Source organism: Colossoma macropomum, unplaced genomic scaffold (genome assembly GCF_904425465.1).
Source record: "Colossoma macropomum unplaced genomic scaffold, Colossoma_macropomum, whole genome shotgun sequence".
Taxonomy (NCBI): domain Eukaryota; kingdom Metazoa; phylum Chordata; class Actinopteri; order Characiformes; family Serrasalmidae; genus Colossoma; species Colossoma macropomum.
In genome coordinates, this window is record NW_023494790.1 from 24,615,679 (window position 1) to 24,635,463 (window position 19,785).

The following is a 19,785-nucleotide window of genomic DNA, read 5'->3' on the forward strand; positions in this document are numbered from 1 at the left end:
CCTGCACCTCTGTGTGAATTGAGGTGAATGATACAGTAAAATATATGACATTTTGATACTTATGCATTGTGATCATAACTATATCACAATATTTCACTTAGTTGAGGTTTGTGGAGAAGCGAGAATGGATAAAATGCACCAATAAAACAGTAAAATAAAAGACTAACAAAATGAGAGCTACTTAAACTAAATAAACCATTTGAGAAGGAACTGTAGGGAAAATAAATATATACATCAGTGAATGTAATAACACATAGAATAACGGGCTGACATCCAATCAGCTACTTGTTACTATGCAGGTTATGCAGCTGGATGCATGCAGTGATCTAGAAGTGCTGAAGATGCCATGATATACTCGTAAAAGTGTAGCATGGTACTGTTATCACAACAGCAACAACATATTACTATATTGCCCACCTCTAGAACAGATGTTAGCCTGACATCCAGAGCATAATGACATAGGCATGTGAAAAAGGCTTTGTTTGTAATTGCTCCATATATACTATAATGATCCACACAATTAGACCAACTGCATGCCATGTGAAACAGCCTTGTATGCCTCCTCTCATTTGAAACTAAGACTGCAGCTGTCTTAGTGAAAGCACTCGCCCGAAAGACGTGTAAATGCAGAGCTCTTAACTGTAATACTGTTTTATCCTGATGCACTTTCTCATTCTTTGTGGTCAACCAGTGGAGCAGACAAAATGAAGCCTAAATAAGGCCCTTGGCAGGAAACAGCTCTTGGCATGCACCTTAGCTTTCAAACTCTCCTCATTATCCATGTGGAGCTAGCAACATCATCATCACCACAATGCAACGTAACAGCATGATAGGCCTGTCCAACTCGATTAGCCTCGATGGGTCTCCTCTGACTGAGGGGGCTGTTAGCCTCACAGCAATGCTAACAGACTACAGTCTGCTGTGTAGAACTCAAAAACACGGACCAAACATTCATCAAGACATTCTTAAAGCTGAGAATTTGTCTGGTTTTGGTGGCAGATGTGGTGTGACAGGCCGCGCAAATTAAGTAAACGGGTTTTAATGGGGACGTGTTAGTCATGCTGTGCACATTCTGGGGTTCAAGACTACGTAGTTAGACTACGGGATTTAATATGGAGTACACTGCAGAGTTGAGTGGGACCATACACTGTATAACTGAAACGTAATATCTTAAGAACCATTGTTGGTTGCTGTGCCAGACTGTGCTGCAATTAAACGTTCGTCTTTAACAAAGTAGAAAAATAGAACAATAATAAGTTTAATGTGAAGCTACACTATGTGTGTTTTGGGGATATGGAGACCTCTGTGGTGAAAATGTGTAATTGCAACAAAGCAACTTGTGGAAGAACATTTTGTAACATTGGCTGTTGACCTCTTCCCCAAGTGAATGAATCTGATGATTGTGAGCACACTGAAAGAAAATTAAGAGTCAAAACCTGGTGAAGCATGTGCCTTCCGATGATGTGAGTAAATTATCTACTATTGCCATCATATCATCATCAGCATAATGTTGATTTTGCATTTCAGACCTAAACATTAAGGTGGTCCTTCTTTTTGAGTCTGAGCATGCATTTTTACATAAAGACATACAATGTTGTCCAAAAAATCTGACCCGACACCTCTGACGTTTAAGCTCAACTAGCTCCCATCTGCTTAAAACAATAATCAAGTGAGTGAGTGTATTTTCGGATATAAAAGCTTCAATGATTGAGACAATATCAACTGAGCAGTCAAAGAGGAATTCCACCAATTCTACCATATCTATGTTTTGGATTATGCAGACCAGAGGCCTTCAATTCTCGACTTTGAATCCAGCTTCCTGAATTTTTCATTGGAAAAATTCAACCACTAAGCCCAGTTTTTGAGGCTACTATAGATGGTTAATCTTTTGTAGGAAGGTCCAGCATGATCAAGAAGGAGGTCTATTCAGGGCTTGGGAAGAGCTCTAACACATGGCTGGTTAGAGCAGTACCTCAGGGTGACCCTTGGCTAGACCCATGAAGAGTGCTCCTCCCTACCATCTCTTTGAAGCCACAGCATTACAGGCTTTCGGCACTTGCATATTAAAGGCAACTTCTGGAGAAACTATCGTAAAATTTGACCACACATATTTGTCACAGGCATCCATGGCAACCTGGCGATGTAATATAAAGTTTGGGCCTGGAGCGTTTTAATTACAAATCAATTATGATGGTTTATTATACTACGAGCCGTAACAGTTTTTCCAACCCAGTGTGGCAGACTAAGGAGAGGTGGAGAAATATCAGAGGACACTGGTCTCATGTATGCGTGTGTATGAATTTGCTTCTACTAACAGCTGTCGTGTGTGTGTGTGTGTGTGAGTGTTTGGAGGGAGATTTTCAAAAAAGGGAGGAGCACTAGCATGAGTGTTTGTGACAGTGACAGCTGCCAGAAAAATCCACTCAACTATTTTTGTAAAGAATGCAAACGCTTATCGGCCGGCCTTCCAGAAACAGCACCTTCATCACCTCCTCCACCACAAAACATCCAGCTAACCTCTACCAACAGGGATGGCACAATTCTTTTCCGATTCTTTCTGATACCAATACTTAAACTGAGTATGTAGACACCAATATCAATCTAATCCAATTAATCCAATTTTACTTCATCCAAACACTTTAAGCTTCAGGATGAGCTACTGTTAACTCTTAAGATCAAGCACCATTCTCAAACTGCTCAAACACTCTATATCCCTACAGGAAGAAATACATATCACTGACAGCAATAGGCCTCTCACAGTTACTACATGATTGCCTGAATGCAATCATCTGAGCTGATCACAATTGAGCTGACTGCAATCATTTTCCACAATTGTTAGTATTCACGATCATATGTTCATGTCACAACAAACAGAACGTGAACAGAGTGTTTTTTCTTTAACTGAGTTTAGGCAAATGCACGTAAAGAAAACAGAAAACATTTTTGTTGAGAGATGTCATGAGTCTTCTGACTCAAAACAACTTCTGACTAGTATAACACCTTTAGAGGGCAGTGGTGACTAATGTTTGTTTATTTGAGCTGGAGCTGTGTCTGTCTTTGTTTGGAAACTACTAAGTATAGGAAGTAAGAAAGCTAATCAGCCATCTTGGACACCTTTAGGCGTGAACTTCAATAGTCGCACTCAGTAAACAAAAAAAAAAAGCAAATAAATCACAATTTAATCAGAATTATTCTTCTGGCAATTCATTGTCAGTTTAAATTTTATGATCATGATAAGACATACACTATATGTCCAAAAGTAGTGGACACCCCTCCCAACTACTGAGTTCAGATGTTTCAGCCATAACTATTGCTTATACGTGTATAAAATCAAGCACACCAAGCCATGTAATCTCCACAGACAAACACTGGCAGCAGAATGTATCATACTGTCTTTGGCACTATCATAGAAGGTCACCTTTGGAGTCAGTTTCGCAAAATTTCGGTGGGGGGGCACCTCCATATTAATGCCCATGGTTTTAGAATGGGGTGTCCTACAAGCAAAATAGGTGTGATGGTCAGGAGTCCATATACTTTTGGCCATATAGTGTAGCAATACACAGCATAACAACATGACCTTTTTTATTAGTTAAAAAAATGAAAATAACAGTGAAAATATTTGCAAAACTAGACTATTCAAAGTAAATGAATTGTAATTGCAGTTTATTATTTAGCAGGCTTCTTGCTGTTATGTTAACATTAATACACATGGTTACTGTTATCACATGACCTACTGTGCTATAAGCAATCCTGTGACATTTCGTGCTGCATTTGTTACCAAATAGGATTTTCTGTATTAACTCGATACCGACACTGTGCATCAGTGCCATCTGTACTTAGCAACCCCTTAGTCAACAGACTGTGAATGCATTAATCTCATGTTACCCACACTCAGGTCCACCCGGATATAACAGCAATGTAGTAATGCAGCCTCTGCTTCCTGTTGATAAAGCACACTTTCATTCACTCTAAAACGTGAACCTTATACCCTGCGGTTCAGCGCACATGCATTTCACGTCATCAGCTCCTCATGAGTCAAGAGCTATGAGCCCAGGAATGCTCTGAAATTTTCCTGCCAAGAAAAAAAACTGTTTTTTTAACCTCTTGCTGCGATGTCCTTAATGCCCATTCCAAATCAGCTTGGATATTTTTCATTAATATAACCAAATAAAATATCTTGCCTCTTTACTCTGTTCTCAAATGTTGTGACTCTGTGCTCAGCTGCTAGTGAGCAATGTGGGGTTAAAGGGGAGGGGTGAGAACCCCCTGCTGTGGAAACAATTCACACCTCATCGCAAAGATGGACATAATGAGATAAAATGGCCAGCACAACAGCAGCTTTCTTCATAGCCCACAATTGTGTATAACTACCACATAAAAAACGAGCTTATAAACACAATAAAAAGTCTGTGCGGCTTGCTTGTTCACCTATGAAGACGAAAATCTAGTTCATTTTGGTTTTGTAAATCATGCATTTTACCATTAAGATATATTCCATCAGCATTGAAGAAAAAAAATGCAGTTCAAAAACTGAAGGACTTCCAAAACAGAAATTATATTTTATAGCTATTGTAAAATGGGTTGAAAATATTACCACTGTCATAAAAATTTCACAACGTCATTTGAAAATGCCAGCTGTCTTTTACATTGTGTAGACATTATGTAATGAATGGATTAGTAGAAATGGACTTCTTGTTAGATTACCATACATTCCCCTTCTCCTACAATGTCACCAACGTGGGGATATTACGTTTTACCACAACAACAGCAATATGCTAAATTAATTTTGAGCTTAAATAATTCATTTTAAGCCTTGTGACATCATACTTTGTGAAGGCTGTGGGAATGACATCTTGAAATAACATTTAAGGGCACGTGACCTTTGACCCCATGCGGGGGTCTGCCACTCCTTGTTAGTGTAAATCCACAGCTGCTGAGTGGCTGTGATTCCTGATGCAATGGCACGGCCCACCTCTTCAGTATGCACACATGCACACACGCGCACACACACATATATACACACTCTGCAGAGGTGTATGGACCCCTCCCTGGCTCCGATCTCTGTCCCAGTGGGGATCAGCAGAGCTATTTCCAGCCGCACAGTGCTTTAACGGCTCCCGGAGACAATGCTGAAAATAGCACACAGCCGCTCTGACTGACACAGCATTCACAAAGCGGTGGGGGGAGGAAGGGGGGTGTGAGTGTGGAAAGACAGAGTGAGACACTGATGAAGATATGGTAAAGAATACAGAATGACTGTTGGAGGAGGGGTAGATGACAATTTTAATCTCATCATTAATTTTTCAACTTTTTAGATAGATTACATCTATAACTTCTCTTAATCTGCAAATAATAAATATATCAAAGCTCAATAAACATGTATTTATTTTTCCATGTTTAAATAATTTGCACCACTTGCATCTAACTGTAGTTTGCCAATAAGTGTCATATATGACTAAAATGCTTGTTTCATGTAGAATCAAACAAGAATATCCACAGATGTCTATTTGTACAGACAACATTCATAATAATGGTGCAAGTTTTCTCACTTAGTAATGCAGTTTGGAGGCCCTTTCCTAAAACTGTTTTTCTCAAAATCAGATTTTCTCTTCGTTCAGAATCTAAACCCCCTTTTTCTGCCAGATGACTAAGAAATTTTTTTTACATAAAATCCTGGCCTAAAATGTATTTTTGAAAATCCATTCATGATGGAGCGGTACATGTAGTGCATTGTAAAGCACAATAGTGTATATATATATATATATATATATATATATATATATATGTATCAAATTAAACGATGAAATGACCACATTTGCACTGTAGACATCAAGACCCCTTGTTTCTATCATCACCCCTATAATGCAAAGGAATGCATATTTAAGTAGATAGCACCTCATTTGCACATCTAATGTTTTTTTGCAAAACTTCCTAAACAAAAAAATACTAGTCAGAATATCGGTAAAGATGGCAAAGATTCACTGTGCTATCTGTTGTTTTCAAAAATTATCCTATTCACCTGTAGTGTCTCACCTTACAAAAAAACAGGAGGAAAATCATAACAACTACCAATTCATAAAATAGGATAACAGAATTATAAGTTGGCATCCAATCAGCAACTTGCTATGAAGGAGTTAATGCAGTTTCTATACTGGTTAATGTTGTTAGTTTGTTTGTTTACTCTATAGTTGCACTAAACTCTGTTTTTTGATACATGCCAGTGTTCAGCGTTCTGTAAGTACTGCCAATGCGCACAATATACTTTTAAAAAGTGCTCTGAAATCTACCATGATACTGAAAACATACTGTCCCATTGCTCATACCTACTTTCTGGCACACACTGCACGAGCTCACTCTGACTAAGCTACTGTGGCTAATGGCACAGTGAAGAGAAAACACAGCCTGCTGGCTCCGATCACAGACATACTGAAGCCACACGGCCAAAACTCAGGTGCTGGCAGGCCGTAACTGCACTCTCACTCCAGCCAGGTATTTAAAGACACAATTATATTAAACCTTACGTAACCCCTCTGCCTGCATCCTGCTTTCCAGGAATGGAGCTACGCATATGGACGAGCACAAAGATTATGGACTTATTTTAAGCAGACTAAAGTTCTCTGGCCTAATTAGGCCCAGCCCCGCACTGCTCATCTTTTAGCCATTCTTGGGGACTGTGGTAATTTACCATGAGAAGACACACTGGCGTTCCTTACTGCTTCTATAAATAATTCATTGTGCAGCATTGAGAACAGAGGCTGCCGGGAACATATTCATATTACAAATCAAATGGCCATAGCTGCTGATTTCTACTTCAAGTACAAGAAATTTATTATGAGTAAATCTCTGGTAGTATTGCTGATTATTGCATGTACTAAAACGTATATGTTAACATTACTACTGTATACTGTATATTATTAATGTACTACTACATTAAAAATAAATAAAACCTATAAATTAGTGATTTTTTCTTTTAGACCTAGAAATAAACAACACAAAGTTTTAAAATTTTTAAAATTTCAAAACACAGAAAAGTCACTGTTTAAATTTAAGCAAATATTGAATATGCTAAGAACTCAGTACAAAAAAATTCTTCTATTGAAGCTCACGTTCAGACAACTCTCAGGTGGATTTGATCTACTCATCAAAGGCTTTTGCACAAACTTGTGCAGTTCACGCCAGCTCGAGGGCACGCTGTCATTAACGCAAATGAGGAGCATAGAAAATGCTAAGCAATTCTAAAACTCCTGTAAATATTTCAAAGATGCTACTTTTTACTGTAATTGTTATGTGGATAATATAAATTGTATTAAAAACTATATTAAATTGAACAGAATGCAATGTTGAGACATTTTCACTTGTGGTCTCAGATTTTTGATTTGGAAATGTATGTTCCTGGTCTACCTTACAATTCAGTCTCAGAAAAACCAAGGATGTCTCAGTCCACCTGAATATGTCTCAGTCCACTCATAATCATGGATACATAATTTATAATAGACATGGCACAGAGTATAAGATCTTAAACACCCCTGGCCTTCATAGGAAAGAAATCCAATTAACACATCAGGTCAAAAATACTTTATTTGAGGTAAATATGGGAGGTGAAAAACTCTTTTTACAAAATGTGTGAGAATGAGAACTGAAAAGCCAGGCTATGGTAAGTCTCTCTCATCAGTTGATATCATGTGACGGAGACCCTGGTGCTAGCTCTGAGCTCCAGCAGAAATAAGACTGACCTCTTAGCCTAATTCAATTCATGGGATACGTTCCAGAGGACGCTAGAGTATTTGATTAAACCAAGTCATATGATGTGTTTTACATGATTGTGGCTAACTGTTATGTCTTTCTTGCTTGGCGTCACTGAGTGAAGGAGCTACAAATAGAAGCTAACGGTAGTCTGAACTTGTGTGTTTGAACTGTCAGATCAAACACAATTCCCCGCCTGGGAAAAAAACAACGCAGACCAGTATCAGTTCACTGATGGTGCATGTGGAGCTGATGTTATTGGCCAATTAAAACTATTGATAAGATTAAAACCATCAAAGCTAGTGTTTAATTGTCTGAAACACAAATTACGCTCATCACCAGCAAAACCGGTATACTGTCGCTGTCCAAAATGTTCTGACCAGCATGCCAGTCTGATAAGGGAGAGTGACGTGGCAAAAATATAACACCAGAATACTTCACATGATAGATAGTATGTGTTAAAATATTTAGCTTTTCTGAGGTTTGTGACCAAGCAGACAAATGCACCAGCAAAATAAGGGCAATTTTAAAACAGCTATGCAATAATAGCTTTAAGCACAATTATGTTTTTAATTCAACAACTGGAAAACAATTGGTTTAGTTACTATACAGCTTATGCAGATCTAATACTCTGGTTGTTGCTGTTTACAAGCTCTGTTTTATTGATCTAAATCTGTATTTTGTATGATACAGTGTTCCAGAAGTACTGATCACACCTACAATATACAGAGTAAAGTGTATCATGATGTAATTTGCAGAAAAAAAAAGTTTGGACACCCCTGGTCAAATTACAAAATAATGTTTTGTTGATTTTCTAAGTGAAAGTAAGTTCACACATCCTCTACAGAGAGCACCTTTCTATACACTTTAATGCACTGTTACTGTGCATTTGCTGAAATTAACATATTGAAAAAAATGTGGCCTGTGCAGAAGTTTTTTTTTTCCAATCTGTAAACTTAAATGAACAGAAATCATACACCAAAATTGGCAGAACAAAGTTTGTTGACTGTATTAACTTATTTTCACTAAGTACTATTTTTTTATATTGTAGGTTTTCCAGGGATGATCAAACTTTTGCACACAACTGTATAACATATCGTCATACTGCCCACCCCTACAAGCTCAGACCCGCAGGGCGTGGTGTAGTACACTGAGATAGAAATGTATTAATTCTACCACAAAAACACAAAATGAAAGGTAATTCTCATTTACAAAGGTCTCTGGGAAATGTATTCAAATCATGAAGACCTCACTGCGCACCAATGTTCACAGGGATGGCATCTGTGATAAAGCGTGAGTGCCAGGCCAGGCACATTTGAAGATCTGTGCTTATTGTTAGAAATGGCACAAGACTTCTTATTCCTTCCTGATATTGATACCGATATTGAAACTTTGAGTATGGGCCAACACCGACACCAATCCTAAATTTTTTTCTTTAAAAACTACTACGCTTTAAAATGAGCTGTCGTTAAATGAAGCACTTAAAAACATTGAACATTAGGCTATCATGCTCAAACTACTCAATTATTCTACTACCCCACAGGAAGAAAGATACAGTAGGGCTTCAACTGGGCCTGAAACTTTGGTCTTAGTCCAAGAATTTCCTGCCTGATTCAAACCTGACCCAAACCACATCAAGGTTTGAGTCCGAAACTGACCCAAGCTCAACAAAATTCTGTCTAAAGCATGCCCAAACCAGCCCATTATCACCCAAAGTGCCAAATAAAGCCTCATGTTTCCAATGATAGCACCACATAAATTACTGCATAGTGACAACAACAGTGTCATTAGAAGACAGAAATATAAAATGTTGAAGATATAATTATATAAAATAATGATATAACCATCAGTTGTTCACGTTTTAAATCTTGCTTCAACAAATTTATTTATCAAGCAGTGCTTTCGAACAACATAGTCCAGAAAAACTTTCTATAAAGTGCTCTTCCCATGCTGTGTAGTGCTAATATAGCAAGATGTTAGCCTTCTCCTCTTTAATAATTCTAAAGATTATTTTTTTAACCCCTTTAAAATCACAGGCTTATGACATACTAAGGCATCTTATTCAGTTACTTCAGGGACTTTAATGCAAACTGTTTGAGCTATTCTTAGGTTACAGAAGTGTGTAATAAAACTTTGGGCCTTACGGTGGGCTCTGGACATTTAAGGAGTTATATAGAACATGGTACATATAACATAATATATACATTTGGCCCAACAAATTAAATAGAAATATCCTTTTAGCTGTAATAAAACTGTACTTTTGTGGATCGATTCACATTTTATTTACCTCACATGCATTCTCTCATGAGCATGGACCTTGTGGACTTCTGTAATAAATTCTATCACCAACATGAGTATGAATCCAGCCTGATTAAAAATACTGTAAGATAATGACAGTAGAGAGTAAGAATAAAGTAAGCAGAAAAAATAAACTGGGGGAAATGAAGGGTAAAATGTATTAAAAGTGAGAGGCGGATGTGAGAACCAGAATGTGAAACTTCAACTCGACATGAGCCTGACACATCTCTGCAAAATGATGTCCAAACTTGACCAAACCCAACATGAGCAGTCAGGTCCCATTAGGTTCCGACAAAAATTCCAAGCGCTAATGCACATATAACAACGTGACATCACGCAACCTGAGTGTGTGCTGTTTTGCTGTTTTGATTCTCTACAATTACCATTCCATTATCATTATTACAATATTAGTACCGTGTCTACTAATCATTCCTTCTTAGAAATGTAGTAAAGAAGCTTAGCAGCCACATAGCACTACAAGTTAACTCTGCTGTCAGGGAAGAATGGAAGATGGAAACTAAGAGAACTTTAGAGCTTTAGAGCACTCAATATATGTCTATACCACGCCTCTGAGAGCAGAAACACTGAACTCTGAGATTTATAGTTCTCACTACTCATACCCCAGGCAGGAACTGATTCTGTTGTAATGGTTGCGAACAGAGGAAAGTGTACATTAAAGCAGGCCCTAAAACTTTCACAGATTCACAAAATAAATTAATGATAAACAGGACATTTACATTTTCTTCTGAGTGGAATTTCCCAGAATGAATTTGGTGCTGAGAGAGAGCGTTGAATGATGTCTTGTAGTAAAATGAGGATAGATTGTATGATGATTTAGCTCTCCCTCGAGTTCTCAGAAGGAAATGATGGAATGCTCTGTGTGCCTGGCAAGATAACACTTGGAATAAATCTCACACTCTCTTATACAACCCAGAGGCTCAGCTGGTCACTTCATGAAAGAATAGAGAATAAGGACAAGCATGGAGCCAAGTACACTCTAAATAAATGAAGAGGAAGTGGAGAGTATGATACTAAACAAGATTTTCATCTAAAGCGACTGGCTGATACTACTGCTAAATCACTCTCATACAGTTTTTTTTAACATTGGCAGGACTCACCGAAATTCCAAACAGTTTCCTCCTCAATGATAACAGACTAAACGTTACGCAGGTAAAACGAGGTGATATATCCAAACTCCAGGTCTTGAGTTCACTGCGTAAAGGACATGAATGTGGAATGTGTGTGAGCGTCCAGCCTAATGAAGTTACTCCAGCTGCAATGAGGGGGAGTGGTGTAGCTCTAAACTAACTTAAGATTTCATTTACCAGGTCATAAAGTTTAGAAATTTACACTGCCCCACTCCAACGCCCCTTCTCTTTTGACCTAAGGAAAGCTACAAAGAACGGAAATGAAAACTTCACCCTCAAGCACTCAAGAGGGAAGAGGAGAAAATTACGTCCATCTTCATTTATCCAGCCACTCACTCATGACCTGAGGAGCACATCAACGCCTTTATCATTCATAACACGTCACCCCCTCGCTGTCATGCAACCTTGATTGATATTCCCCGTCCAGGAGAACCCTCATACATCACACTTGGGTGTTTTCCTTACAGTCACAAGATTTCATCAGCTATTATTAGCATAAGCTGTAAACAGATGTTCTTACCTTTGCAGGTGAAGCACTTGATGTGGAAGTGCCTCGACTGCACACGCAGCACCTCCCCTTTGCATGGCTCCCCACACTTGTAGCACTGGATGACCAGCTTCTCTGGGGGGTGATGGGGTTCCTGAGGATGGGCCACTGCGGGAGAGCACAGAGAGACACCATCAGCATGAGCTTTCACATCAGGTGACAGAAGAAAACACAGAGGTGTTAAAAACAACATGTAGCACGTCCAGTTAAAGACACTCCATTTCATGTGTTACTTTTAACACAAAGCACTAATTTACTCTCTTTCTGCAGGCCTCCTAGTGGACATTCTGCCAGCAGAATGGAAAATGACTCAAATATTTTTAATTAATATAATCAAATAAAAATGTTATTATTTTTCTTAGATTAACTACAACACTATTGGTTCTCTCTGTGTGAAATGATTGTGTTTAGCTGCTAGTGAGCAATGAGGGTTTAAGAGGAGGAGTGAGATGCTTCTGCTGTGAAAATAATTCACAACGCTTCACAAAGACGCCCATACTGAGATAAAAGAGACAGTACAACTGCAGCTTTCTTCATTCTTTAGGCAGTCAAGGGCTGGAGGTTAGGGAACCAGCCCTGCGACTGGAAGGTTGCCGGTTTGATCCCCTGAGCTGATAGTACATGACTGAAGTGCCCTTGAGCAAGGCACCTAACCCCCAACTGCTCCCCGAGCGCTGTGGATAGGGCTGCCCACCGCTCCAGACAAGTGTGCTCACTGTCCCCTAGTGTGTATGTGGTGTTTCACTGCAGAGATGGGTTAAATGCAGAGTCGTGTTGTGGGACTAATAAGGTTCACTTGAAAAATGACAAAAAATCGTGTATAACTGCCACAACAAAAACACTAATAAATGTTGCTTGCTCATCTATGAAGATACAAGTCCAGTTTGCTTCCGGTTTTGTAAATCATACATATTCCCACTGAAACATCCTTAAATATTATTCAAAAGAAAAATGCATAGTTTAGCTGAGAGACCACCAAAACGGTTTTGTGGCCGACTGTGATTTCTTTATAGCCAGATTAGCTTTTTACAGTTAAACGGCCTTTTTTGGCCAATTTGTATTAGCCTTATTTCAATCTGAAGCTCACACTGTGTAGTGTAAATGAACATGTAAAACACACCAGCACATTTCTAGAACTTTCTATTAATCAAAGTAAATATAAATAAACCAAAAGTAAATATGAATAACATTACCTTCTCTTTAATAGACCATTTTAAAATTTTTAATTTTAAACCAATTTAAAAAAATATTTCCTCTTAAAGCGAATGGTATAACAATGCAATGACGACATTATTTTGTGAATCACTAATTCATAATTGTGAATCTGCAAGTGTGGAATCAATCCTCTTTTTACAACTACAAATTCTAATTTTGTCTTTATATTGTTCATGCTGTGATTATGAATCACATTTTTTGCATTAAAATTCACTCCAGGTACAGAAATAATTCACATTTTATGCGGGGTGGCAATCTTGTTCAGTGATGACATATATACATACAACTGACACATCAAACCAATGACACACATCGTCTCTCTGATCTCTCATCCTGGACAAAGGAGTTGAGTGGTGACCAATCAGTTTGTTTATATGTGGTGCCACACCGATTGTGTCACACCCAGAGTGAAACACTGAGATTCAACAGAGCGAGAGATTTCACAGTTGATAAACATTATTATTACTTATTTTACTTCAAATATTAGGCTGGTTTGGGGCTCAGAACTGGCCTATAACTCTGTATAGACCTTCTCTCTTTGCACCTGCAACCTGTAAAGTGGCCAACAGAGGCCAAAGGGGCTCACTGTAATGAAAATACAGCATACACTTGAACAGTCCACTACTACTGGACTACTGCAGATTCTGAAAAAATAAAAATAAAATCTTATTTTAAAATTCAGAATGTTTCATTATTATTATTATTATTATTATTATTATTATTATTAGTGAAAGTTGCAACCTGAAATCTAGGGCTGCTGCAGTCCCCTCAGCACCCTCACTTCCCGCATACCTGGCGTGAATAATGATATGCACGTCACAAGAAAAGCGTGTGTAGGAAATTGGTGTTACAAGTCAATTCATAGATTTACGAATCTGACCATGGATTTGCGATTAATAAAACAACAAATTCGGTGTTACATTCACATGTGATTCATTTTGACAGGAAATTAACTCCACAAAAAGTGCTGTTCAGGCTGCTGTAAAATCTAGCGTGCCCCAGTGCACAAGAAGGCCTATATTACATCAAGCATTCATTGAAGTGGATAACCATGTGCCCTTTCATCAATGTACCATTTGTCATCTCTATTAAAAGTTCAGCCTGACTGATGAGACACAGCACATATTGAAGACCAATGAACAGTACATGAACACCAAGAGCCTCAACCTGCCTGACTTATATAACGCTGGAGTGGTTTTGTACCGGCCAAAGCCCACACCGCGGGTGATGGCACACGCTGTGTAGGTGTGAGTGGAGCATTGTGCTGGGAGGTGTGTGGAGTGATTTGTAGGGCTCGGTAGCCAAGACGCTGTGTTTATTACAGTCACATGGAGAGGTGCTAACCCCCTCACTCATCTGCCCACTCACTCGCTCACGCACCGCTTTATTGTTTACACATCTGAGCCGCTCGTCACAAATGTCACTCAGCCTTTAAACTGCTTGCATAACAGCAGCTAATGTATAATTGGCTGGGCTTGTTCTTGTTCTCACGCAAGCACTCACAGTTCAGACACAAAAGTGGGCACACACATGGCCTCTGTAACCCTTTATGCTCATGGATACATCATCTGTACCTATTCATGCACATGCACACGTACACATGCTAACAAACAGAGCACTGGAAGCTGATAGTGGAGAGTACAGATGTGGACAGATTTTGTACTAGTTTTAATCTGTTGAGATCTCTCTCTTCATTTCAACACTCTTTTTAACATGCCCTTGTCGACTTGCCCCCACCATCTTCCCTTGGGGAATCCTCTACGCCACACTAAGGGCTGCTCCTTTACTGTATTAGCACAAGTAAAGTCTGTCTGCATGATCCCTTTGCGAGGCAGACGACTGATTCAATATAAATGTAGACTACAGTAGCATAAATTCCTCAGGATTCACTGCGCATTACTTCATGAAAAAATTATCCCCATTATTTAATAACTTGCTTCTACAACACTCTTATACAATACTCTATAACACTCTACAATACTCTATCATATAAAAACTCCCTCAAATCTGTACCAAAGCCTGTGTGCAAATTATATATGACTGGTATGTAATACATATAGAGAAACTGTATGTTTTAAATGCTTCATGGAAAATAAACAATAAATGTGTATCATAAAAATGTCTTCAAGAATCGCAATATCATATTCTTTGCCAACCCCCAACCCCGCACCACCCCCATCAGAACAACAAAATACCTTAAATACTTTAAATTTCAAAACTATAACATTTTATTTGTTATGTTTAAACAGGGCTGTATGTAACAATAAATACTGGTCTAAGCTGGTCTGGTGCTGTTTTAGCAGCATCCAAAACACAACATATTGCTGCTGTTGGAACAAAACCTTGTATCTCCATTTTTGTCGTTTTCAGTTTTTGACATAATTTGAAAATGCATGTTGTCCTTTACATTGTACGTAAATTTCATGATGAACAGACCAAAAAAAAAGCCCAAAATTACTTGGAAAAAAAGTCTGGTTCCATTGACTTACATTAAAAGTAAAGCATGTTTTTTCCTTCTCCTGTAAAGTTATTATTTTGGAGATTGCAAGGTTTTGTTTTGACAGCAGCGATATGCTGGTTTTGCTGGTCTACACTGTTCTTTCTAGCAGGGTAGCTAAGTTTTACACAGCTAGCAACAACAAAAAATGAAAGGCAATGCACCACAGTTCTCATTCTAAACCTGTCTAAGTCAGCTAAAGCAATTATTCACATTTTTTTGAATGCAAAAAAATGTATTAGTTTGTTAAGATAATTTATCTTTTAAGATAAAAGTTAATTAGCGCAGTAGACCCAGCCTAAAAAAGTGCATTCCTACTGAAAAGTGGCCACTTGTGTGATGTTGTTGCTATGAGTCCTGAGGTGAAGTTGATGAGGGCGTATCAGAAACACTAGTTCTCTCTTTCTCTAAACATTTGTTTGGTTCTTTTTGGTCCAGATATTCTACCAGATCACCAGTGTCAAGGTCATTAGGTCATTAGATGTGAAAATGGCATGTCCACACATTACCAGACCCAGACGCTGCAGTGATCAGGCTTCTCAGGATGAAGCTAATGCAGGAGGATAAAGCTCTCAACCTTTCACTAGTGCTCTTCATCAGCATGCCCTGATTCACTCTCTCGAGTCTCTCTCCCTCTCCCTTCTTTCTTACGTCTCCTCCCCTTCTCTTGATCTTCGCTTCACTATCAGTCTTCTCCTTCTTTAATAACTCTCAGCAGGCCCAAGTCATCCCTTCAGACTATTTATCCTCTCTCTCTCCCTCTCTGTCTCTCTCTATCTCTACATGTAAGAGTTGATGCATGCCTCTCTAATCTAATCACTGGCCCATTGAAAGGACCGTTAGATTAGTGGAGGAAAGAATGTGTCATATTGAGAGCACACTCCTACCACCACTTTCTGCTCCTTATCGGCTGGTGAGGTTACACAAACCCACTGCCCCAGAGACTCTCCGCTAACCAAACAACTTGCGGGCGTTTTATGAGCACCGCCATCCATTCCCACATCCAGCAGCTCTCTCGCTCTCTCACGGATCGCAAAACACACCGTCTCAGTTAATTAAGCGCCTGTCTGAGGCTCTGGCTGGGCAGTGTGGTCTCAGGAATGCTCCTCCTGCAGTGCAAACGGAAGTGCAGGATTTCTCTCAGACCTCCTATCACTGCTGGAGAGAGCTGTTGCCATGGGGACCAGCTTTAATGGCACGGCAACAACACAGCACGGGAAAAGTCGTATAATGTAACGCAAGAATGAGGCTGCGGTAACTGTCAGACCTACAATGAAAAATGGGCAGGTGAATTAGTGCTGCTTGTATTGCTGAAGAAGAAGGAAGAGGCTTTGGAGATGGAGGATATACTGATACTTCCTTCTTCCCTCAACTGTTGAGTACCCTTGATTTTGACCTTGACCTTGAGAAAGGAGCTTTATAAATAAAACTTTTATGAAGGGAGCATTTGGTGTAGACTTACTAGCACAGAACTTCACCCACTCATGTAAATCAGCATACTGGCAGGGATCTCCTCAAGATGTGCTACCTACGCTGAGCATGAAGCATCGACGAGAAGCATAGAGGCCTGTGCAGGTAGGTATGACATGGTAGGTGGAGAAAAAGTGAACATCAGGAGGCCAATACCATCCTCTGAGCAGAGCCAAACTCGACTGACTGATAAAACACTGTAAGAAGGGACTGAGGTCAGCTAAAAGGTTAGCACGTTACTTAGCACTTACAGAGAGCGTATTCAATTAACACGCTCTGTGGCAGTGGTTCCCAACCCTGCTCCTGACTAGGGGTGGGCAAAAACATATTATGATATTTTAAGACATTTATTATGATACATGATACATAATCTGATAAGTTGGAACAGACATAATGCACCAGCAAAACAGTAGTTATCCTATCAATAACCACAGTATTTATTATTAACCATTTGATTACTAGAAACAACAACATCACTTTTTAATGAATCATGCAGTTGGTCAGCGCTCTTTAAGTACTGACAATACCCACAACTTGCTTAGAAGCTTATTGTGATGTAATTTATCATGCTAACGATATTATAACATATCATCATATCGCCCACCCCTAGCCCTGGGGTACCCCTGCTCTGCATAATTTTCTCTGCTCTATCACACCTGATCCAGCTCATCAGCTAATTAACAAGCCCTGAGCTGAAGTGGGTGAGTCAGAGCATGGAAAGCACTTAAATGTGCAGGGCAGGAGTGCTCTGAGACCAAGACTGGGAACCCCAGCTGTATGAAGATACACGTACACATGCACACTGAACTAGGAACAATAAGAAGAGTCTTAGGTAATACTAAGCATGGAGATACTGCGGTGGTGAGTCACTTGTGCTTTAGGAGCCAATGCCTCAAGAACAAAAAATAGCACAGAAATAGAAGAGAAAATCGCATCCATTTCCACACTGTCACCATCTGATCAAACAGAGCTAACCTTTAGCAGGACTTTGTAGCACATCTCCTGTCTAAGCCTTAGCTAATCCTCTTTTACCCACTGTCATTGAGCCTTTCATATTGATCATTTCACCCTTTCCCCTTCAATAATCAGCTAACCCAGCACTCAACTGAGGACAATCCCAGCATTACTTCTTTGCTGACATCTAAATTTTGATAAAGACTTCAGACCACACTAACCAACTCAATCAAACACCCAAATGCACTAGCTACTTCTCTCAACCTATTAGCAGTAAAGTGCTCTTGTAAAGCAATGTGAATATAAGAAGCATCCTGTGAAAAAATGTGAATTATTGTAAAAAATGAACAAAAATGTTGCATAGCTCAAAAAAGCACAAACAGCCTAAATGATGCACTGAAGCCTGATTTTTTTCTATACCTTTGTCCGTTTTCATGGATAATATTGCCATTAACCACACAAGCAAGTCTATTTCTGCTTACTTAACAACTTGACATGGTTTCACATGCAGTTTTCACACTGCTAACTAACAGCTTTCATTACTTGTTAGCTATACAACCTTGCAGCACCAGTGCAAAGAAGTTAACTTCATACACCAAACATCTCTTGGCTGAGTGACTACATTTGGGGGTAAGATGGTCAAACCATCATTTTAATAGAAACCATTTCAAGTGTCTTGTAAGTAGACACAATGAAACAGGCTGAATAGTAACGTTCAGACAAGAAACTGCACATAAAAAAGGTACAGGGGGATAAAGATGGATACTGACTTTTTGTCAATTGTGAAAGGAGAAAAATGGAAAGGTTTAAATTCTTACTGGAGAGGGCACTCAGCTGGATATAATGCTACCTCACTAACCGGGCAATGGACAGTCATTATAAATACTCTGGTCAAACTGTGATAAGAGTACACTCTGCACATTCTGCAGCACAGAATGTTCCTGGGCTTCAGAAACCAGGTTCAGAGTGAGGAACATCAAGGTAAAAACTTAAGAAACACATGTGTCTATACATATCGCAAACATAGGATGATTCACAGTGCTGACCACAAATGAACTCTTGCAAATGAACATTGTAAGAGCTAATTGGACACTGGGGATTCTGCTGTGTCCAGACACATTCAAATGTCCTGCAACATCTGTCTCGAAATGACATTTGTCTGTCTCTGCTAGACAAGAGTGAGTATTTATGTAATGATAGACAGGTCATTGAGTAAATTTCATTAGAGAGCAGTGTAGCCCGCCTGCTCTTTCTGTAAAGGCCACTAAGAGCATTAAGACATGCTGACCCCACAGCACAGAGAACAAGAGTCATCTCTGTATTCAAATAAACAACAGCAGAGATACAGCAGCACTAACAGCAGGGGGCAGGAATGTCTTCAGGAGATAAAGCAATGGAGAATATTAGTGCAGCAGGTTTTTGTTCACTATAAACTCATTTTCTGAATGAGAATACTCGGAGCTCTGCTGTTTTCCACCTTCAAATATTAGAAGATAAAGGCAATAAATTAGTTTCTAACCTTTTGTTAGACCAACACTTCTCCTAACAATGTTAAAGGGCCCAATATCATTATTCTTTAAAAGAAAGAGTGTGAGGTAGCACCCAAACATTGTTAAAGTTTTGAAAATGTACTGTTCACTTTCCAGTCCATGTAGTCCATAAATGCAAACTACGCTGTAAAAAGATGGTTTTATATTCATTATTTTTGTCTATGAGTCCTGAGGTGAATGAGGGCATATCAGAAACACTTGTTCTCTCTTTCTCTAAAAGTCAGACTAAAGCAGTTTGGCCTTATTCATGTTAACCCTTTATGGGCCCATTGTTTTATTACACACTTCTATATCCTAAGAAAAGCTCCATTAGTTTGCACTAAAGTCCTTGTAGTTATTGAATAATAAGCCTTAGTATGAAGT

At 39.0% G+C, this 19,785-nt stretch overlaps 1 protein-coding gene across 35 annotated transcripts in view; it reads right to left on the reverse strand.

Moving 5' to 3' along the window:
* Positions 1-19,785, reverse strand: part of ablim1b (actin binding LIM protein 1b) — a 111,610-nt gene that overhangs the window by 45,379 nt on the left and 46,446 nt on the right. For all 35 annotated transcript variants that reach the window (XM_036572718.1, XM_036572752.1, XM_036572729.1 and 32 more), the window contains one exon: positions 11,710-11,844. In XM_036572718.1, the coding sequence (XP_036428611.1) occupies positions 11,710-11,844 (135 nt within the window). The remainder of the gene's footprint in view (positions 1-11,709; positions 11,845-19,785) is intronic.